Raw genomic sequence first — 24,659 nt, 5'->3', positions numbered from 1 at the left:
TCATGGCAGCCATTGTGTCTCATATCCCCCTAGCGATGACTATGGCAGAATAAAACTTGCAAGACTGTCCTTGTCGCTCATAGCAACCAATCACAGCGCAGCTTTAATTTTTCCTTAGCAACTTGAGAAATGAAAGCCATAGGCAACAAGGACAGTCTTACTGTCAGACAGTTTTGCTAAATGAAAATGTTTGAGTTTCTGTTTTTATTGATATTAAATTTATGTATCTGGGTGTCATTAAATTTCAGTGTTTCAAATCGGGAAGACCAATAGATAGAAAATTTTCTCATTCAACTTGAAAGGGGTTGTCCATTGTAAACTATTGATGGCCTAGCAGTAGGATAGGCAGTCAGTAATAGATCAGCTGGTGTCTGCCACTCTGGACGACCACCAATAAGCTGTTTACTTGGTGATTGGCTCGTGCAAAGAGCTGATTTCTGCAGGCCTGGTATTACAAGCAAAGTTCCCATTTATTTCAATGCAAATTGGGCCTGCAATACCAAACCTGGCCACTGCAGTAAGAATGGAGCTGTCTGCTTCCTGCAGAAATCAGTTCGAAAACAGATAATTGGTGGGGATCCCTGGCAACAGTCCCCTATGGATCTAGTAATGATGACCTATCCTGAGGGTAGGCTCTCAATAGTTTACAATCAGACATCCCCCTTTAATGAGAATTTGCTCAGGCCAAATGTGCTAATGCAATACATTCTACAAAATAATACTAGAACACAACATAGCACGAGGTGGAAATGCAGCCCATATGTCTTGTATTCCAAGTAAAACAAAGATGTGTGAGAAGCGTGAGAAGACAATGTCATCAGTCATATGTGATTTATGGGCTTTATTAAATTGTGAGTGTAATAAACGAACATCCTCCCCACCTATTTACTTCTTAAACCATAACACCGTTGAAACCTATCACTCCTTAGAAGGCGTAATTAGCAATGGATTTACTGCACGCACACATGGCCCAACCCCATGTACACTAGCTGTAACCCTGTCATTGCCACAGTAATTTGACTTGACAGCACAGCCTTTGCCATGAGTAAAGGCGAGGCGAAAAGGGGTTAACAGCGGTCATGATCAAGGGCTGCCTTTACGAGCTTACAATGCACAGGAATTTACATTTTAATTGTTAAAAATCTAGTTGTACAGGTTAATCATACATGTTGTATGAATAAAAGTTGGAACTGGAGCAGTAGCCAATAGCATTATATTGTAATACCTTTGATCTCTTACAATCTTCTTGGCACAGAAATCTTTTGTGTCTTTGGAGATTATTATCTTGAGTTACAGTTTTTTCTTTTATTCTTAATAAGACATCATTATTTTTACCTTATTACAGCTAATCTGTTCTTTCTTTACAAATAACCACTCCTGGTTTTGTTCAATAGGTGCAGTAAACACCGGCTTTGCAAAGCCAACACGCATTCAGAATTTGCTTAATCTTTGTTATCATTCCGTGAGAGCAGATTGTTTCTACAAGGCTCTGACATTTCATAACGCATTTCTTTGCTTGCCAGACCGCTGCAAGGCAATCCAACAGCAAGCAAAGTGATAGAGAAGGAGAAATAACAATTACAATCTACACCGAGAGGTAATATCAAGCTATCCTATGACCACTCCTATGCCAGTCACATTTCAAATCAGCTTTTTCTCGCATTCGTTTTTAGGCCAATCCATCAGAATGTTAAATTACCGATCAATCTACCTATATTATACTAGCTTCCGGTGGTGTCAAGATACAATAATACCTATTATATCTATCTACTTTTACATGGGCTGATGATTAGACACAGACGTTCATATAAACGTTTGATTTTCCGATAATCCGCCTGTATGAATATGCTCATGATTAGCCGATGAACAGGTAAACACACATTCATCGGTTGATTGGATCTTTTACACGAGCATAAAAATGCTTGCATTGGATCCTGCCGTGTAAACAGGAATGTGCTGTTGACCAATGCTATCTGTATGCTGACAAATCATCTTATTAACAATCGTTCATTCCTATACTATCCATCGTCTGCCGCATGGGAATGTAAGTACTGATCACCAATCAACATGCTATACTCGTTACCAGGACAGTCTGATTAAAAGGGACTTAAAGTGTGTTAATCAATGCTGGCGAGGTGGATGGGGGAGTCTAATGAAAAAGACACACAGTACTCACCTCATACACTCACTCACTGCTCCCATCTGATCTGCATTCACATGGGCTGCAGTGGTGATATGTTTGTTATTGCCAGCCTATTTTGGGCCATAAGGACCGAACGATTTTCGTCGTCGCATTGCAAGAGCCAGAACTTGTGGCATAGTCATATGAGTGTTTGTTTTTTTGGGGGGCGAGTTGTATGTTTTAATGGAACCACTGTGGGGTACATATAATGTATTATATAACTTTTGTGACTTTTTTGGGGAGGGGGGGGAGTGGGGAGATAGAAAAATTGGCCATTGTTTTTGGGATATGTTTTTTCAGCATTTGGTAAAAATAGCATAACAATTTTCTTTTCAAGATCAGTACGATTACTACGATACCAAGCTTATATAGATTTTTTTCAATTTTTACTACTACAAAGAAAAACAATTGAATCTGCATCACCGCATTCTAAGACCCATAGCATTTTTATTTTTCTAAGAGTTGTGGTTTTTATTGGTATCATTTTGGGGTACATTTGAATTGTTTTTCATTACGGTTTTTGGGAGGCTAACAAAAGAAAAATATCAATTCTGGCATTACTGTTTAAAATTATTTTTACAGTGTTTACCATGTAAGATAAATAACAAAATCTTTTAATTATCTGCGTTATAAACGTGGTAATACCTATTATGTGTTACTTTTTTAACTTTTTGGTGGTATTTTCTCCATTTAAAATGTGTGTTTGAAGGGGAAAATGCAGTTTTAAAACTGATATTTTTCTTTCAATTAAACATTATTGAACTTTTTTGACACTTTTTTAGTCCCTAAAGGAGACGTGAAGATGTGATCATCCGATTGCTAGGATTGTACACTGCCTTACTTATGTAGTGCTTCCATTAAACCTATGACAGCAGTTGATTAGACTCAGCAGGAGGCGGGGCCTAATAGGCTGAGTTACATGGCAGACATGGAGGCCTTTTGCAGGCTTGATTGTGGCATTTAAGAGGCTAAACTGCCAGGATCTGAGGTTTTTCTGTTCAAACCTGGTTGTTAGTAAAGTAGCCTGGCTGTCAGTAGTCAGTCAAGCCATTGCCTTAAAAAGATATTTGTGCGGATTTAATGTCCATTAGTGAGGTCAGTAAAAAGGTGCATTGTGGTCACAAGGGGATTAAACATGCTGCAGCCAGAAGCCTTCCATGAAATGGAACATCATCAGGACTAACTAGCCAGTAGTGAATAACTACAAGCCCAAGTGACCTGAATACAGGACGTCACTGTGATATCATCACTTGAAAAACTGGTGATGTCATAGGTCAGATAACATGATACCAGAGTATCTGCTTGGCACAGTTAGTACATTTAATAAATTAATGTTTGGAGTGGGTGGAGTTTAAATGTGAAAAAAAAAATTTAATTAGAAATGCCTTCAACTATTCAATATATTACCTGTGTATTAATAATTCTAAAAGTATAGGGTTAATTTCTTAAAAGCATGAAATGTGTCATAGTGCATATACTGTAGATGGTACACGAGTCTGAACCCTCGCCTATCATGTAAAGATTGTAATACAGAAAGCACCTCTTTTCAAGAATATCAACAGTAGTATGACAGAAACTTGGCATTTTCACTGTCTGCAATCCACAAGCATTAGCAGATAACCCTGTCACTGGGCCAGAAACATGTCTGCACAAAACATCTGTACGCTACTGCCAAGACACAGTCCTTCTGTATACTATTACAGCATGTATTTTACAACTCCTTCTCCAATTCAAGTGCTAAAATGCCAGAGTAGAATATTCATATAAACTGAGATTAAAGGTGTATTCCGGGCAAGAAATCATCTAGATAGAGAACAGCATTCTTGACTTGTAACACAGCTCTCCGCGCTCTGCCGGCTCCCACTGCACCCGTGCCTGCCCCAGCTTGTTTAAATCCATATTTAGACAATAGCATGACACCCTGGTCCTACAGACTATAGAATCACACATCCTCTGCGCTGGTCTGTGAGCCAGCATTTTATCGGCCCACCCCATGACCTGCCAGCATTTTATCGGCCCACCCCATGACCTCCCAGAAGGTCCGTCTACTACGTTCACCCAAAGCAAAGACTCAAAAGGCTTCCAAACCTGTCGGCCCGTCCATCACAGATTTTCAACCCAGAAATGAACAGGGTATGGACAGGAGAGGAAGCCACAAGCATCACCGCAATGGACAAAACGGCAGTGAATGGAGGAAAAACAGAACTGAGCTTGGTCACCTGATCCAGAAGAAGTGGCACAAAATAGGTAATACATCTACACACATTGTCAAAAAAAAATAAAGCACCTAGTACTCTTCCCCCAACAAAGTAATAGATCCCTAGCCTCCCTGTAAAAGCAGCAATATCACAAAATGCCCACTAAACGGTCACTCTATAGCCTGAAGCTGTCTCTTGCAGCATCCACACCATGGGAAACACTCCTCCGGTCTCAGAGGTCACCCTTACCCCCAGTCCCTACTAGAGATGAGCGAGCACCCAAATGCTCAGGTCCGGGTTATTCGAGTCGAGCTTTTCGTAAACTTCGAGAGCTCTACTCGAGTAACGAACCCCATGGTCTACAATGGGAGGCTCAAGCATTTTTGTAATGTGGGACGCCGGGTCCCCAGCTCTTTCTCTCTCGTTTTCGAGTAACGAGCACCATCGAGTACGCTAATACTCGAACGAGCATCAAGCCCATTACAGTATGTTTTAATCAAATCAAATAAAAGACTGCGCTTATATAATAAGTGCCGCGATCACTATTTTCTGCTGATTTTGGAAAGAAGAGGGCATTCGGGTCTTCATGAATTCGCAGATAGAAATCATTCGGTCCCCATTTTTCCAATAAGTGAGTGCCCCAGAGGTGGGACCTACACCCATCAGGCATTTCTGGCATATTCTGTGGCTATGCAGTCTCTGTTTAAAATGGGAACACCCAATTAACTTTGGAAACTGTCACCATGTTTTTGCAGCCCTCACTAAAAGCACCGTAAGGTAGTAACTGTGACATTGATTGCAGTGATGTCTGCTGCGTGCATCAGGGCAGTAATTTTGAAGAAAATTGCATTTTATTATTAGCATGTAGACACAGAACTAGTCCTGCATATTCATGCGCTGCAGCTAGCCACACCCACCCTCCAGCCAATGACTGGCAGCGCTCTCTCTGCACAGTGATAGGCAGACAGCAGTCAATCAGTGGCTGGAGGGCGGGGTGGGGGTAGCAAGCCTGCAGCTCATGAATATCCAGGACTACTTTAAAGGGGTTGTCCCGCGGCAGCAAGTGGGTCTATACACTTCTGTATGGCCATATTAATGCACTTTGTAATGTACATTGTGCATTAATTATGAGCCATACAGAAGTTATAAAAAGTTTTTCACTTACCTGTTCCGTTGCTGGCGTCCTCGTCTCCATGGTTGCCGTCTAATTTTCGCCGTCTAATGGCCAAATTAGACGCGCTTGCGCAGTCCGGGTCTTCTTATCTTCTCAATGGGGCTCCGTGTAGCTCCGCCCCGTCACGTGCCGATTCCAGCCAATCAGGAGGCTGGAATCGGCAATGGACCGCACAGAAGAGCTGCGGTCCACGGAGGGAGAAGACCCCGGCGGCCATCTTCAACCGGTAAGTAAGAAGTCACCGGAGCGCGGGGATTCAGGTAAGCGCTGTGCTGTTCTTTTTTTAAGTCCCTGCATCGGGGTTGTCTCGCGCCGAACGAGGGGGTGTTTGAAAAAAAAAAAAACCCGTTTCGGCGCGGGACAACCCCTTTAAGTAGTCCTCCATGTATGTGCTATGACTGAAAAAAATGCATGTTTCTCCAAAACAACTGCACAGATACATACACAGACAAATCACTCTAATCAAATCGCTGAAATGTGACTACCTTACGCTGCTCTCACAGAGGGGTGCAAAAAGTGACAGAGTCTCTTTAATCCCATAACCAATATTAATTTAAAAAGTTAAAGTGCAACAATTAAAAGACACTATATCTTTTTTATCTCAGTAAAATTAAGGACAAATGGAAGTTATGATACCCATAGAGGGATTGTCTCCAAATATTGCAATTCATGGTATGAATCTATAGTTTAATCGATTTTACAATGTTTTGACTACATAATGCATATACCCATTTACTTTATTTACTCTGTCCACTAACAATGACAATTGCATGGGACCGAAAATCACTATCCATTCCATATGATCACACAAAACTAAATTAGCTATAATTGCCTCATTTCTAGATTCTTAACCAGTATCTGGGGCTTCTTGCATGCCTACACCAAACTGAGCCTTTCCTCTGCCCACACAGCCTTACTACCCCAATTTAGCTCTACTTTTTTTAGTTGTTTTGCTTTAAGACTTTTGATGTTACGTGATTGGGACATTGTAAGTGACTGTAGTTGTACTCTTTTATCATGACATATATTGTCATGGTGTGCAAACAGACCTTACGAGTCCAAGCTATATATCTGTGCAAACACTGTCATAGCAATGTGTACTTCCCTGGTTATAGAATTGGATAAGTGAGTTTTATATTATGTCTACTTCTGTACTGCTTTAGCACTTTTTTATTTTAGAATATTATTGTCTGTGAAATCATATCTTGTATAGGAAAAAACATTAAAAACAAAGAAAGAGAGAGAGAAAAAGAGTTTTATTTACCTGCATGAAGTCCAAAAATGTAAAAGGTAGCAAGTCATCCAGGTGCCCAATATCCTTGGAAAATCGGTTCAGAATCCTTCCTGAAGAAAAAAGAGGAACACATCGAAATATGCTTTCGAGGGTAAATGCCTTAAAACGAGAGCTAAAAATCTTTTTTAAATCAACAAGTAATAGAACATACCATGTGCTTACAGATCTCGGTAAGTAATAGGATAAAAAAGACAACACAAAACTTACTCTAGTTCTACGAACATATTTCATACACAGCCAAAGCCAATTCTTACAAGAATATTGTTATACAAGTTGTTACTACAATGCTTACAAGTTGCCAGCACATGACCACTGCAGCCAATCAGTGACCTCGGCGGTCACGTGACATGCTATTGACAGCAACACTCAGCACTGAGCCATGATACCGGTAAGTGACCACTGGGGCCAAGGAATAGCAGCAGTCACAGGCCAGTATGACATATTAACATTGATAGATTGTGAACAAAGACCAGCAGAAGACCGCTGAAGCTGAATAATAGGGGGATTAAAGAGGAGAGTAGCATTTTTGTACTTTAAAGGGGTTGTCCCGCGCCGAAACGGGTTTTTGTTTTTTTTAAACCCCCCCCCCGCTCGGCGCGAGACAACCCCGATGCAGGGGTTAAAAAAACCACCCGCACAGCGCTTACCTGAATCCCGGCGGTCCGGCGTCTTCATACTCACCTGCTGAAGATGGCCGCCGGGATCCTCTGTCTTCATGGGCCGCAGGGCTTCTGTGCGGTCCATTGCCGATTCCAGCCTCCTGATTGGCTGGAATCGGCACGTGACGGGGCGGAGCTACACGGAGCTACACGGAGCCCCATTCAGAAAAGAAGAAGACCCGGACTGCGCAAGCGTGGCTAATTTGGCCATCGGAGGGCGAAAATTAGTCGGCACCATGGAGACGAGGACGCCAGCAACGGAGCAGGTAAGTATAAAACTTTTTATAACTTCTGTATGGCTCATAATTAATGCACAATGTACATTACAAAGTGCATTATTATGGCCATGCAGAAGTGTATAGACCCACTTGCTGCCTCGGGACAACCCCTTTAAGTTATAACAGGAGTGGTTTTTTTTTACAATTTTTTTTGCAGAACTCTGATAACAGTAATTATACGTCACCCTAGTTTCACATCATGTTCCGTCATTATACTGCCCTTGGTAGCCGTGTTCCAAGTCCTGTATATCCTGGTAGTAGCAGCCATGATTTTAACAAGACTAGCATCAAGGTTGTGGACTTTGTAATGCAGGTCTCCAGCAGATTGTAAGCCAACTCTACATAGTATTCTGCCTTGTGATTGCCCAGGAAGCAATGAACCACTATGATAAAGCTGTTCCAAACCACCTTCTCCTTAGTAGCAAGCTAGTAGAGAAATTCCGTTCACTCCAGGATCTTCTCCGTGGTCCAATCATGACAAGCACTTTGACCTTTGCTTTGGACACCTAAGAGAACAAGTCTCCAAGGTGTTTGTACTCTGCAGACTCCTCCTCTAGAGCTGTGACAAATTGTGCACCTTGAACTCCCTACTAGTTAGCAGGGAAACCTGGTAAAACTGTCTTGGAGAACCATCAGAAATGACACCATTTGGGAATAATTTTGATTAATATTTAGTTTTCCTGAACGATGTGAAGAAACAGATCCCATAGTGATCTCCTATATGATCCATTACAAGTCATACATTTTCTAATTGAAAATATGTTCACTTCAAACTTCAAGTGAAGTCTGCTGGGATTAATAGTAATTTTCTACACTTTTGAAACAAACGTAAGCAATTAGGAAATATCACTTATTAGCTGGAAAAAAATGTTACACAGTGTAATTGCTTTGTATGGATCACATATATAATAGTCATTTGAAATAGGTAAAAAGCTGAAAATTTGAGTTTCATTATTCCCTTCTATTTTCATTGGGGGCAAAGGTAGTAAAATAGAGGTAGTCTGTCCCAATTAAAGGTCCTTTTATATGCAACGATTATCGCTCCAGCCATCTGCACATGCACTTGGCTTCTCTTACCAGAGATTACAATTACATGCGTGAAGCTACTCATAGAGTCCATTAAAACTAAAACTGATAAGTGAAATAGCAGAAATACAACAGTAATATTCTGCTTACCACTACCTCTCTTTAAAAAGACTCAGCCAGCAAGTTTGGAAGCAGGCATTTTCGTTTGTATCATAATCACCAGTCACTATATGCCCTGTGTAAGACCGTGGTCAGACGAGCAAAATAAGTGCGCTACACGGATGTGCAAAATGGACGTGGCCGAAGCTACGTGCATTTTTTTACAAGTGAGCAAAAAAGTGTGTGGAGCAGCTGTGCTTGTAGAAGCGCAGCTGCTCCATGAATGTCCCCTCATCACTGAACACTGGCTGAGCGCTGTGACCAATCAGAGGCAGCACTCAGCCATTCATTGAAATTTCAATCCTCGGCCACCGGAATACAGATGAAGACTGACGGGGACAGGGAGAAGAGCCGGACACCGCCTCTAGGTGAGAAAAAAAAAATGTTCTTAACAGCTAGGGATGATTTTCGGGGTATGGCTTATATTTAAGGACCTTTTTCCCTTTCTCCCTCCTGAAAATCAATGCTGCAGGGGTTGACTTCTTCCCATTGCTTTCAAAAGGGCAGCTGCAGCGCCGGCCCCATTTAAAGCAATGAGATAGCATCGCGGTCCTCTGTAACAGCTCTGGCAGGAGATTCTTTCGTCCCAGCTGCAGCCCCCTCATCACTGAACACTGTGACAGTGCTGTCAGTGTTCAGTGATGAGTGGACTCCCCGCGGGGATTAACAGAACCCACCGGAAATCCCCTCATCCCCTGTCACCTCTGTCTTTACGCATACCACGGACCTTACTGGCACGCATTCAAGTCACGCATCTCCTATCTTTTGTAGGTGCAAGTATTTTGCGCCTCTAAAAAACAGATGTCAACACTGCATAGGAAAGCAACGGTTCTAATACACGTAATTTATTTTGGACACGTAGGCGCGCAAAAAAAATGCTTGTCTGACCGAGCCCTAAATGAAGGAATATTGCAACCAAAACGCCTCTACTTTTAGTCTTGCATTTTTTTTTGCTCTAGAATATTGAGTTCTTTTGTATTTTCAGCATTTCGGTCTACTGTAAATCATTTTCAGTAGGAATGTCAAGAAAAAATTTATAGTTAAGTCGACTGATTTAATAAGTTCACCTTCTGTTTTTCATGATATACTTGTATTATGGTATTTTATTTTATTAGCATAATTATCCCATTACATGCCAATTTGTATAATCGAAGACTTGGAAATTATTGCATTGATGGGGGTCTTTCCTAGAAAATATAGACATACTAACTAGAACTATATGACTAAACTGAAAAAGGAGCTGCAGAATTAGCTTTCTTTTCAAGTACATGTCTCAGGTAAAAAAAAAAAAAATGACGACTTTACCAGAATGAGATAAGTTTAATAAAAATCAAGTGGCGGATCATGATATTTCTTCAGGGTAGTGGAATTGCTAATTGAATGCCACAAACTTAAGGATGGAGCTTAAACCTTCAGAATGTAATTTACAGTTGTACCTATCAGAAATGTACTGGGATTAAAAAGGATACCCGCGGGGAGGAGAAGATTCGTTTTAAAAGAAAAACAGAGATGTGATTAGGCCTTTAGAGCATTTAAGCTATATTCAAATGAACATTAGCCTCTGAATAAAATTGCATTCCAGATATTCTTCATCTTCTGATAAGCAGAAGATCAAAAGCAATGTTAACAGTTCCAACTCCCCCAGTGCGAAGACAAACAACTTGCACGGGTGAAATGAGCATTGAGCAGAAGCCCAAACTTCCTGCTGTCCCCCAAAGACTCTGCTTCATATTGTACAATGCCAGCATTTCATTACAAGCAAATATACATGTGACCGTCACTTTATATATAATGTAAAACAACTAAAGCTTTACAAATATCCTCCATGATCAGGCCTGGACTACACAACATTTAACCCTTTCTAATCCAATTTGTATCCTGGTTTTCCTAGGGGGGCTTACTCTTTTTAAACTGTTATACAACGGCGCTATCTGCTGGCTAAAGCCAGTACTGCATGAGGTGACATGTTGGATAGGCTCCGACAGCAGGGAGGCTGGCAATATACAGTAAGAAAACCCCGACGGATGTCTTCCAACATCGGAGCTGTACAGTCTTAAATTATAATGTCTTCAGAGGGCAGACAGTGGATTGGAAAGGGTTAAAGGCATGTATACAATCACAGAACAAAGATATCTGGAGATGTTTAAAGAGGTTTTCCAGGAAAAAGCCACCGATGACCTAAGGTTGTCATCACTAGTTGATCAGCTGAATGGGCGCCTGGTGACAGTGCCACAATACAGAGAGGTCCGAATGGAAGTTGCTGCTCCAACCCCTCTATAGTGGCCAACGCTTGTAATTGCAAGGCTGCTATTGATCTGAGTGAGAGCTCTGCCTACAGCACAGAGGTTGGAGCAGCAACTTTCGCTCTGTACCCCAGCGTATAGCGACGCTGATAGTAGGCGGTCGATCAGTTGATCGCCCGAGGTCCCAAGAGGCGAACCCCAGCTGGTCACATTGATTACCTATCCTGTGGATAGGTCATCAATGGTATTTCCCTGGAAACCACCTTTAAAGTCTTAGCATGTCACTGCAGTTTCAGCTTTCATAACAAGGCTGGGTTTTATACTTTACAACAAAAAGTAAGTGATTGAAGGCCACCAATGGAAATGAATAAGACATATGTATTCCTATATATGTTATCTTACAATGCTATACATTTTGGGCTTCAAAATGACAGTTTAATTCTTTTATGGCTCAGAGGAAGAAGAAGTATTTGCATTCCATATTGGCAATGATGACACATGGTTTATTGGATATAGCAGTATCTGTGCAACAAGGGATCATAAGTCAAAACGTGAACTATTATTGGTCCTTCAGATCTGAAAATCAGCTGAATGTTGTGAACTGCTGATAATGATTACTAGATGGATATACTGAATTAATTAATTAATTCACTTCTAGAAGCAAGCTTGCTTGGTTGTTTCTGTAACTCCCATAGACATGCACAGTCACCTCTACCGGCCTGCATTGTACCACTGGCTGACAGCAGGGGGGTCATGGGACTCAAAAAGGTGGAGGTCTCAGAGATGGAATTCCCTATTAACAGTCATTTATGGCAAATCTTGTGAATATGCCTTAAATGTCTAAGATGGCATAACCTGTTTAAAGGGAGCTTTACTGCACTCAAAGAAGTGTCACCTTAACCTGAGCACAGCAGATAACACTGTGCGACAAATTTGTAAAAAAATTTTGTAACAGAAAGTAATTGATATATTTCTGTAAAATTAAAACCTGCTGATTATACTTGTAAAACTGCATAATAGCAGCACGTCTCATTTTCAAGTTATTTAACCCCTTGGTGACCAAGCATTTTTTCATTTGGAAAAATTATAACTCCTTTATTTATCCATTGCTGATGCTGTATGAGGGATTGTTTTTTGCGGGACGAGTTGTATTTTTCAATGGTGCTATTTAATGTACCATATAATGTACTGAAAAACTTTTAAAAAGTTTTAAATGGAGGAAAATGGAAAAAAATCCGCCATCTTTCGGTGTGACATGTTTCTACGGCCCACAAACTGCATCAAAAAGGACATGATAACTTTATTCTGTGGGTCAATATGATTACTACGATACCAATCTTATATAGGTTGTTTTTTTTTAAAATTATTTTCTTCTGCCATCTTCTGCGCGCAATAACTTTTTTATTTTTCCCTCCATGTAGTTGTGCAAGGGCCTATTTCTTGCGGAATGTCCTGTAGTTTGTGTTACTACTATTTTGGAATGCATACGACTTTTTCATCACTTCTTATTGCATTTTTTCCAAAAAAAGTTAATTTCTGGCGTTCTTAATGGTTTTTCGGACAATGTTCAGCGTGCAGGGTAAATAATGTATTACTTTGATAGATTGGACTTTTACGGACGCAGCGATACTAAACATGTATTTTTGTTTTATGATTTTGATTCTTTTATTTAGTCTATCCAATGACCTGTAAAAACACAGTTCATTAAGTACAACTTAGGACTCAGTCAGACGAGTGTTGTTTGTAGCGCATTTACTTGCTTGAAACGCACACAAAACAATGCGGCAAAAAATAGCATGACCGAAGCGGGAGTCACCGCTTAAAAAATCGTACCTGGGTGTGTTCAAAATTCGCACATGAAGTGCGGTGCCATCGCTACCCCCACTGCAGCTGTGACAGCTGCAGCAGGGGATTCCTTTTACCTTGTGGTCAACGGGGCCGGCGGCAGCAGCGGCGGCCCCATTGACAACATATAGAGAAGATTGTGATCCTCTGCCACAGCTGTGACAGAGGATTTCTTCATCTCCGCGGGAACTCCCCAAATCACTAAACACTGTGATGAGGGGACTCCCCGCGGAGATGAAGAACAGTCCAGATGAGCCACAGAGAAGACATGCCGCAGCCCGATTGCGCCGGAGAGGTGTTGTATAATTTTTTTTAATTTTTCAAGCAGTTAGGGCTTATTTTCTGGGAAGGGCTTATATTTCAAGCTCTTCCCCGAAAATCCCTGCGGGGGCTGCCTTCAACCCATTGCTTCCAATGGGGCGACAGCATACAGATGCAGAGGGGAGAGAGGACACCCATCTTGATCTAAATAAATGTTTATACAGAAATTTGAGACTTAAAAAAACACTGGACAGTCTGAGCAGAGAGATAAACACTAAATCAGTCCACTGAGCTGAGGACGTTTAGAGATAACGTTTAGTGTTTATCTCTCTGCTCAGACTGTCTAGTGTTTTAAGTCTCAAATTTCTGTGTGTGAACATTTATTAAGATCAAGAGGTGTCCTCCCCTCTGCATCTGTATGCTATAATTATGTACCATCCAAACTAGTTTCATTCATTAGCCTGACAAAGGGGGCGATATCCTGAAAGCTTGCTGTAACATCATGTATTTTTGTAAGCCATTAAAAGGTATCATATCTACAAGGTTACTTGGTTTCTCTTACTTAGAACAATCGCACTTTACTCTACTGGCTAACACCGTGCCAAACCTTTATTTCATATGGTTGCGAGTGAAACATTAAGCAAGTCATGTTTTCTCATTTGTCATAAATATTACTTCTAGCTCCTGGACTATGACATTATGTACTACAAGCACCCTAGTGTGAAAGCCAAACTTAAGAATTCCATGCAATATCCAATTGTACAACACACACAAGAGATATGTGTACCCTATAATATTAAATATCTTAATCAAAATACACACTGCTCTTAGATTTCTCCACAAGTAATTAAATAACCACTGAATGCCAATTAATCACTGTTAAATACAAGGCCTTTGAAAGACGTGCTATGTACACATCTAGACTATTTAATGCTCAAATACTTTTCCCTATCTAAGTTAAACAATGATTCATTAAACCTCCCTTGCTACACAATGGTGAGGCTAAACCTGAAGTGAATAACTCGAAAACCTTTTGTTGCTTAATAAAAGACATCAAACCACAGAGTGTATTATTCTTTCCATGCTCATGCTGTAAAATACTTAACTGCGTGAACTGAAATGTGCTCAGGTGCTAATTATCCATTTTTGCTCTTGCAGGTGTTTTCAGTCATTTGCAGCCAATCCGCTAAAGTCTTTTCATCCAGGTATGAAAATACTTGACATTGTATCACACCTGTGCTTTCTATGCCTAGGAAAGTCAAGGCTTAAGCTAGCCACACATATAAGACAGAAGAAGGTTGATGGCTGAACAACGTTAAAGTAGTTCAAACTGGCCCATACGTGTCCTAGGAGGCCGTGCAACAGACGATCTCTCTGATAAGGTTCTTCTAAAGGAACATTGTGGAAGAAAATCGTTCATGGAAAGGAAAGATTGAAACACAACAACAGGAAGTCCGTTCATATGGGTTTATTTTGTTTGATCCTGACCGGGTGTACGGAAGCGGAAAGCCAAGTATAATAACAGGAAATCCAGGGGGTTTTCACTTGACAGCGAGAGTTAAAATCTGTCCAAGGACAACATCTGCATGTTTTTCTGAATGCCACTTTGTGTCTTCTCCTCCAGAAAAGTGGGACCAAACATGGTGGTTCAGTTGTTAGTGGTGGTACCTTGCAGTACTCGAGTTCTATGTTCAAAACTGAACAAAGACAACATCTGGATGGGTGTTTATGTTCTCTTTGTGCTTATTTTTGCTATTGCTCTCCTCCTCCTCTGTAGTGTCTTAGTTGTTACTGCTGCTGCTTTGCAGTGCTGTAGTTGTAGGTTCAAATCTGGCCAAGCGCAAAATCTGGATGGAGTTTTTTTAAAGTCCAAGCAGATTTTACCCTTGATGGGATTTGAAAATAGGACCCCAGCATTGAAAGGCAAGAGTGCTAACAAATGAGCCACTTTTATCACACACAGACACTCTCTCTTACTAGTAAAACAATTTTCTGAAAATTCTTGCTAAAATTCGGGATGAACCAATATGATTTTGAAAATTTATCGCCTGGCCGATCACGACAATCAACACTATACCTGAACACCAGCTGATAAACACTGTTCAACTGGCTAAAGAGCAAGAATTTAACCAATCCTTACAGGTCACCAGTTACTATAAGACCATTCTATCAAACTAGTAAATGTCAGCATGAAGCGATAGCGGATTTCAAGAGGGCTGAAAAGTTGTTGAGCCCCTAATGAATATTCATCTGCAGTCACTGTAACTACAACACAGATTATATTCAGGAAGATCATAACTAAAAATCATTAACAGCAGCAACATGTTCAATCTTTGTATAATTCATTGTGCCAAGATGATACAGAGCACTTTGATGACTGGAGTTGCATAAGTATTCAAACTTTGTTTGGGTCATCCCACTTTACAAGTGCCTCTGGGGTAACTCCCAAAAACATTTTTTTCCTGAAAGCAAAAGGGCCTAAGTAGCTACAGTCCCTAGTTTTTGTCACAGAGGCTGTCACCAGGGTCATTCTTGCCATCATAACTTACAAGGCGGCTTGGTAAACTAAATATGCTTGATTTGGAAGCCTGTTAGCAAACACAGATGTGTAAATTCAAGTTCTGCGCTAAACAAACTGATTTTATCACATCGAAAGATAATCACTAAAAATATAATGACTGTAAAACACAAAAGATCACTGGATGCAAGCAGGACGTGATTTAGTGCTCGCCAAATAACCGAAAACCTCGCATAAAGTCTCAAAAGAAAGTAAAAAGGGACAAAAAAAAGGTCACGAAGAATGTTTACATGCAAAAACCCTAGGATAAAATATAAAATGCAACCCGCGCACATTATTAGAGGCAGCTCACAGTATACTATTATACACAGTATGTGACAGGGGCGTAACTATAGAGGGTGCAGGGGATGCGGTTGCACCCGGGCCCAGGAGCCTTATGGGGCCCATAAGGCCTCTCTTCTCCATACAAGGAGCCCAGTACTATGAATAAAGCATTATAGTTGGAGGCCCTGTTACAGGTTTTGCATTGTGGCCCAGAAGCTTCAAGTTATGTCTCTGTGCAGCATGGTTTAGGTATGGGTATGGGTACAGGTACAGATAGAGGGGGGGCCCCAGCTCACCTTTTGCATCAGGGCCCCTGAGACTTTAGTTACGCCCCTGTTATGTGAAATGCATCGATACAAAACTGCAACAAAGTTGTAAAACTGATGTTTTATATTTGGTTATGTACAGTTGAATTACTATTCCTCAGCCCAAAACATGATAGCTATCTAATTCAATGTTTCATGAGAATCTCTAGGACATGCCCTGGTTAATATCCTTGAGCTTTGAACGCTCACCTTTTCCGGAGGGTTTTGTAACACAGTGACAAGCAATGAAGCAAATAAAGCTGAACGCAAACTGTCGAGCAGTGAAAATATAGCCAGACAATGGCATATTGTAGTTCATCTGACCCAAAATCATGTGCCACAGCCTCTGGGATTTACCTTCACATTAGGTAAATTGTCTTGCGCATCTTACAACTCACATTTCTTGGAAGATCCTCTTTTGAGCTCAGGAGGATGCAGTTACAGTCATCCTTTATGCAGATCTGGCCTGATGCCATGTCATTTTTATTCGAACAATACACCGCTAACAAACTGATTGAACTCTAGAATCTCCCTTTTGTCTGCCATTTTCAAATTAATTACCTATAAAGAGACACCAGAAAATACACTTTGTGAAGCTAGCAGAAATTTCAGTATGGCAGTTATTAAAGTTCCCAAGAGTTGTTAAACTGAGGAACTGCACGAGTGTATCATTGGATGCCTTAGTGTTGTGCATGATTTACTTAAAGGGTAATTCCACCTAAAACTACTGGAAAGTTCTGCAACTTTCTAATATGCTTTGAGTTTCACTTCACCGTTTTCAAGATCTCTGCTTCCCATCTGTGATTTGAGAAATCCTTTCAGACTTTCAACTTTTTACAGCTGAGAGGTTACAATATTATTATCTAGGCAAACTATCAAGATGATAAGAGCTGTGCTGCATACAGGGTGTCTCCAAAGTAAGGAAACACCCATATAAAATGAAAACACTTTGGCAGATGATGATCCAATTGTAGTCACAAGCTGTGGAGGAAGAGATACGTCCGTTAGGCCTTGTCACCGGCTTGACAGCCACTTTGAATGCTGCCATCTTGGATTTAACTTCAGTTTTTCCAATGGGAAGGTAGGTGTGTGACATATCAAACTGGTAGAGCATTTCACCAGAGAAACAATTGTGTACTTCATGTTAACATAACGCTATTCGTTCTTTTGTTAAAACAGCTATTTTTATTCTGTACAGGCGATGTGTTTGATGGCATTATCACAAGGAGAACATGTTGAGATCATCTTCATTTCCAGTGAACAAAGCACATATGTCATTGCAAAACATTTCTAATCAGGACCGGAGACTCTCGGGGCCTCTGTGCCCGCACTACCGGTCCTACCACCCAGGTTGCAGGAGTGCGGTGCAGAGGAGCCCCGGTTCTAGTGATCTCCCCTGGCCACCGTCGGATTGCTAGGGACGCGGCGGGTGCCGCCCTGCATCCCAGTTTCCATGACTACAGGGCGTGCTTCCCTGGCATCCGTCTGTTCCGCAAGGCTGGGGGCGGTGTTCTCAACATCTCCTTGATTGGGCCCTGCTGTTGTCAGGCTCCCTGCCCCATTCAGCTGCTGGGGTGGGAGTTCTGACAGCATTTAAATGTGTCTGTTTCCTTCCAGCAGTGCCAGTATTGGTTTGTTCTTCTGCAGCACTCACGTTCCTTGTTTTGACGGACTTCCTGATTTGACTACTGTGTGTATCCTGACCTTACCTTTGCCTGATCCCTTGTACTGTGTACCCTCCTCCGGATTTCTTGACCTGCCTTTGTGTTGTTTGTCTCTGTGTTTGTTTGTAACCACTCCTGCCCCGCATCCCTAGCGGAGTGTAGGAACTGTCGCCCAGTTGTCGCCCTTGGAGTTTAACCCAGGGGGGCAAGAAGTTAGGGACTGGGGTAGTAGGAAGTTCTCCTAGGGACTTCCTGTACCCAGACCCCAGTCCCTTGACAATTTCAACCAACGCAACCCAAACAGGCCTGCCATTACCCATAGTGCAGTTGCTAAACGTCTTGCCAAATTCTGTTCTGTTGCCAATAAATTGAAAGTTGGGTGACCGAAAACCGCTGCGGATATAGCAACAGCAATCTCCGTTCTGGCCTTATTCGGTAAGAGCCCACAGTACATCTGTTTCAAAAAAGTGTGGTTGGTCAAGTCTCAATTCAGGAAATTAGGTCTAACCATGGCACCTTTAGAAGATTCATATCTGCAACACCTAACAGAGGAAGACTCGGACCATTGGAGAGAATTTATAGAATGAGAAACACAGCACTTTCGGATAAACCCTTTGGGCGGCATTGGTTGAAATCTTCTGCAATGTTCATTGGATATGAGGACGTTCCCAACACATTCTGCGTGCAATAACACAATCAATCATATTGCCTGTACAGAATAAAAATCAGTTTTACCAAAAGAACGAGTAACATTATGCTAAGATGAAGCACACTATTGTTTTTATTAGTAAACTCTCTACCAATCTGATTTGACACACGCCTACCTTTCTGTTGCAAAAGCTGAAGTTGAATCCAAGATGGCAGTATTCAAAATGGCCGTCATGCTGCTGACCTAAGGGCCTACAGAGTTTATTTTTTCCTCCGCAGTTTGTGTCTAAAATTGGATCATCTGCCAAACAGTGTTTTTTATATGGGTGCTTCCTAACTTTTGAGATACCTTGTATTTAAAGGGGTTGTCCCGCGACAGCAAGTGGGGTTAAACACTTCTGTATGGCCATATTAATGCACTTTGTAATATACATCGTGCATTAAATATTGGCCATACAGAAGTTATATACTTACCTACAGGGGTCCCCCCCCCCCCCCCCTGTGCTGGCGTCCCCGTTTCCATGGCGCCGACCAAACTTCTCCTCTGGTCGCAGGAACAGTCGCGCTTGCGCACTGAAGATTCCTCTTCTGGATGGTCCGGGCTCACGAGCTGCGTCCTGGCTCCTCCCTCTTCTCTGCGTCATCGCGTAACTCCGCCCCGTCACGTGGTGCCGATCAGCCAATGAGGTGGGTGTAATCGGCAGCGGAGCTCAGACTGGAGAACATCCACGGTGCACCATGGGAGAAGACCCGCGGTGCACCGTGGGAGAAGACCAGCGGTGCACCTTGGGAAATGACGGCAGCCATCTTGGAAGAAGAATTTTATAACTTCATAAAACTGCTTCACGGTGAGTAGAAACGCTCTATACAAACGATTTACATGGGTAGTTTGTGATGTTTGCTGAACATGGGGGACTGAGCTGTGAAAAAATTTTCATTTTGGCCGCGGGACAACCCCTTTAAGAATTTTGAAGACTGGATCAGAGGTAGACATACCATATTTGCAACCTGTGAATTGCACTGGGCCCCATGAGGTCAGGGGCACCATCAACCTAAAAGTAGAATCATATAAGATTGCATATAAGAATCTCTTGTCCTACAATTACTCATGAACTGTTAGAGAAATCTAAGGAGGTGATCTATGCTGAACCACTGACAGCAGCAAGCTCTCAGTTGTGAAAACTGATCAGAACTGATTTCTGCCTCTGGACATAAGTAAGGAAGCTTCCATTCACTTACAGCATGCAAACATTCTACTACATGCTGCTATACCGTTTATATCACCTTTAGTCTAAGGTTGACTATAAAAGGAAATACTTGCTAATATCTCAGCAGCATTCTAATATTTTGGTCATTATAGAGGCATACACTAAATGATATCAGCAATGATAGCAACCACCCTTCGGATGTCCATCCATTGGAATTGCTTATTTTAATGCCATAGACACAACAATATTTTTATTACATCCATGACCATGTTAACATGAAGATGATGACTTTTAGTATGATTATAAGGGGGTAGGGAGAGGAGGGGTACCGAAAACAAAAAGGAAACTACTTCTGGTGGGGGGGGGGGGGGGGTTACTAGTACAGGCATCTGTTGCTAGATGAATGTCTGCAGAACCCTTCTGAGGCGGTGCGCCAGCTGACGTGGTTTGGGAAGGTTGTGTTCCGCTCTAGTAATTTTTTACAAGTTGTTCAGTTTTCACCTGTTTTGGCTGATTTATATGAACAACATTTATTTATTTCTTTGATGCGAGAGGGCTAGTGGACTCAGAATTTGTAACAGGGTCAGTCAACCAAATTTATATTTAAAAGTTTTAAAAAGATTGCGTCACGATGTACGGAGAAAATATCCCGATTTGTGGCAAACAGGTGACTGCTTCTTCTTCAATCATGACAACGCACCTGCCCACACAGCGCTGAGAGTTAAATAATTTTTGATGAAAACCGACATGATGACCTCCGTATTCACCCGGTCTCGCGGCATGCAACTTTTTTTTATGTCTTCAGGTTAAAAGAGGCCTCAAAAGGTAAACCCTTTGTTCTTGTAGAAAAGGTGAAGCAAAAAACATTACAAGTACTAAAAGACATCAATAATGACGCATTAAAAAAAAAAGCTCTGAGCAGTGCAAAAATCATTTGGACAGAATATGGCTTTAAATGGAAAGTACTTGGAAGGAGACTGAAGTTTTACAATGTACAAATAAATAAATTATTTTTAATGAATGAATTCCTGTTTCTTTAGGATACCTCCTCCTACATTAAGGAAAAGTAGCATCAGGGCTCAGTCAGACGAGAGTTTTGTGTTGTGCATGTTTTTTGCGTTTGCGATTCGCATCTATTAGAACCAATGCTTTTCAATGGCAGCAGTCAAATGTCCGATTTTTACCTGCACAAAAAATTTGCTCCAGTAAGAATAGGACAGCGAATTGCAAAACGCAAGTAAGTGCGGCATCAGGATTCTTTGGATGCGGTCAATGGGGCTGGCGGCAGCAGCGCCGAACCCATTGACAACACGCAGAGAAGATCGCGATCCTCTGCTATGGCTGTGGCCGAGGATTTCTTCATCCCCGTGGGAAGTCTCCTCATCATTAAACACTGTTATAAGGGGACTCCCCGCGGGGATGAAGAATTCCCCTGCCACTCCCATTGCTTTCAATGGGGCCAGTGCTTCTGCAGCCCCATTGAAAGCAATGGGCTGCTGGCAACCTTGTAGTGATTTTTGGGGAAGGGCTTTAATATAAGCCCTTCCCTGAAAATCATCCCTAGAATGTGTAAAAAAATAAATAAAATAAATATAATATATATGTACACACACACACACACACACACATATATATATACATACATATACACACACCTCTCCGCTGCTATCAGGGCTCAGGCACGTATAGCCGCTTGTCCTTCTGAACTGCTCTGAAGTTCTTTCAGCAGGCAGGGATTTAAAATCCCCGTCTGCTGGAAGAGCTGCCTCTGATTGGCTGAGCACTGTGATTATTCAGAGGCAGCCCACAGCCATTCAATGACAGCTGAGCACTGCCTGTGATTGGTCCCTGCGCTCAGCCAATCAGAGGCAGCGCTCAGCTATTCATTGGATTCAATGAATAGATGTCTTTGGTTTCAAATCCAAGGAATCCCCTGCTGCAGCTGTCACAGAAGGGGATAGCGATGGCACTGCACTTTATGTGAGAAATTTTAAACGCACCCAAGTGCGATTTTTAAACTGTGACGCATGCTTCGGTCATGCGATTTTTCGCTGCATGCGTTTTGTATGCGTTTCTCGCAAGTAAATGCGCAGCAAAAAATGTCTGTCTGACTGAGCCCTCAATAGGTCATTGAAACGTGGTTCTATTCACATCACATTTGGGTCATTCAGATAATATATTTTTTTCCTCTGTGTTCTAAAAAAAACGTAAACGCAACCGTATGCAAATATGTATGCAACGGTATGCCAGTTCATTGTTCATTGACTTTGATTGTGAACAAAAACCCCACTCTTTTGGCATATATATGGGCCATAGTAACGTATGCGGACATCACAGTATATGTTCATACACTATTTTTTTTTAAACATATCCTCCATATGCTGCTGTGCGTGCATACATCCTTATGTGCACTACCCTATTTATACAAAAGATGGACCATTGTACAGACCAAGCACTTTTACGTCTTGTGCCACTATTTCCTTTTAGATTGTAAGCTCTTATGACTAGGGAAGTCAGTCCTATTGTTTGAATTGTTGATTAGATTTGTTGAAGTACCTTTACATGGGCCGATAGTTGCCCAAATAATCTGTCGGCCCGTGTACACACATGCCCTAAGAGGGCACTAAGCGAAAAGTTTCTCAGTACTTGCTAGTCACTTCGTTGCACTATGTTGAAACAGAGCGACTACTTCTCGATCAGTGTTCAATCTTTGAACACCTGCCTATACAGTGTAAATGGAGGTGGTCGGACGGAAGCGATCTCCGATCCACTCCGCCTCCATTCTCTGACAGATTATCTCTCCTGTGTGAAAGCACAGGCATTATATTCATCTGGACGGCGGTCAGGCACTCATGCACCCGACAGTTTTTCTGTGTATAGGAACCTTAACTCCCTAGTGTCCGTACTCTCTGATTTGTAAAGTGCTGCCATATACGTTGTTGCTATATAAAGGGTATATATTATTGAGGCTAAGGTAGTTGGTTGATCTGATATTATTGTAACAGTACTTTCCGAATTGTCATTTTGTGCAATATTTTATTTTTTATCTGGTTAGTTACAATACAGGGCAGGTTACAGAAGAAGGGGCAAGCCATAATATCAGTTTACAGTACAATCCTCCTCATGTAGCAGCTTTAAACATACTGATGGCACCAACTAGGGAGATAAGTGGAATTCTCAGATTTTGGTTTGCAAACTTTCTTCACTGTTCCTTTATCTTGTCCTCTCTTTGTATGCTGCCTGTAAGTAAAGTAGTACTGGCTTCGCTGTGCACTGCTCTTGATAACTGCAGTCAAGTCAAGACAGCATCAAGAGCAAAGAAAGAACATGGTCCAGGCCCTAACAAGGTATTCCCCCTAGTGTCTGTCCTCGTTTTTGCAAGCACACAGTCAACTATTCAATATAGTATAGGTTATACATGGCTGATGAAGAATAAGTGTAGAAGCACACAATTAGAAGCAATATACATAGAATTCTGAGTGACGGAAACATTGAGTTTTCTAAAAATTTCATAACTCATCCTCTTCCCGGTATCTGAATGCCACTGATCTTTTTAATACTTTAAAAAGTTTTTAAAGCATTTCATTTTCTTAATTGAACCCAAAGTATACAAATATCAATATTCCCATGTGGCGTTCACAGAATAGAAATGGGATCTGAAAAAAGGCAGCAACCGTTAAGAAAAAAAAAGTGAAATACATTAAAACTGCCACTGAGGCTACGTATGACAATAAAACACTATATATTCTGTTCCTGTCAAGCTAATATCTATATCATAAGCAGCGAATACAGCAGCCTGGCTCCGAACATGGAGAACCTTATGTATATGGAATTGCCGGCCTGTAAGGTCGCCAGCGACTACAATATGCCAGCAGAACAATTATATACTTTCATAAAGTCAGACAAATGTTCTTTGGACGACTGTTCGAATAAATTAGAATTTACACAATCTAATGCTGGAAGTCATGAGATTGTGATAGCGGTGAATTGTAATCTGACATTTCTTGTTGAGAAGCCGCCGTGGAGGATTTCACATTAGCATGATGCAAAATAATCTTCATACAAGACATCTGAGCTCCAGCATCACTATGCAAAATGAAATGTAAACTATAATGACAGAAAGCCTCCTGGGTACAAGATCTAAATGAAGGTGCTGCTTATTTCACAAGAGTAGACCTCTCAAGTAGCCTAGTTAATCAGACAAAACAAATCGGCGTCGTAGGACGCTCCTAATTGTTCACGTTTCGTGGCTGTGGTCTTAGGAATGATTAGTGCATTTTAACGGAAACGCTCTGCGATATAAGGAGCTACAACCCAAAGTCTGTAGAGCCCTTATATGAATACAGTGTCATCAAGCTTCCTTTAGACACGCTCAAAATAAACATGCCAATCGTTGTGAGAATATATATTCGGCGATGACAGCTGGAATGTGTGAGAGCTTCTGACATGGGAGAATTTAATACTAAGTATAAATCCCATTGAGGTGCGATGAATCATCGGGGAGGTTTAAATTAGATTAACAGCTCGGAAGGAGCACAATACAGAAGGTGATTGCCTATGAGGAAATTATTTATTGCCCCTAGTGGCAGACGCTTGAACTTTAAGAGATTTTAGACTAAGCTCTTTATCTAAGCCCTCATGACAGGAACCCAATATGAGCAAAATGATTTCTC

At 41.4% G+C, this 24,659-nt stretch overlaps 1 protein-coding gene across 1 annotated transcript in view; it reads right to left on the bottom strand.

The window, feature by feature from the left end:
- The window catches only part of ABCC4 (ATP binding cassette subfamily C member 4 (PEL blood group)), a 250,307-nt gene that overhangs the window by 100,450 nt on the left and 125,198 nt on the right, over window positions 1-24,659 (bottom strand). Inside the window, exon 20 of the mRNA XM_066580593.1 lies at window positions 6,819-6,898. Coding sequence (XP_066436690.1) covers window positions 6,819-6,898 — 80 coding nt within the window. The remainder of the gene's footprint in view (window positions 1-6,818; window positions 6,899-24,659) is intronic.

The sequence above is a fragment of the Eleutherodactylus coqui genome, chromosome 1 (genome assembly GCF_035609145.1).
Source record: "Eleutherodactylus coqui strain aEleCoq1 chromosome 1, aEleCoq1.hap1, whole genome shotgun sequence".
Taxonomy (NCBI): Eukaryota; Metazoa; Chordata; class Amphibia; order Anura; family Eleutherodactylidae; genus Eleutherodactylus; species Eleutherodactylus coqui.
This window is presented reverse-complemented; position numbering and strand designations above follow the sequence as displayed.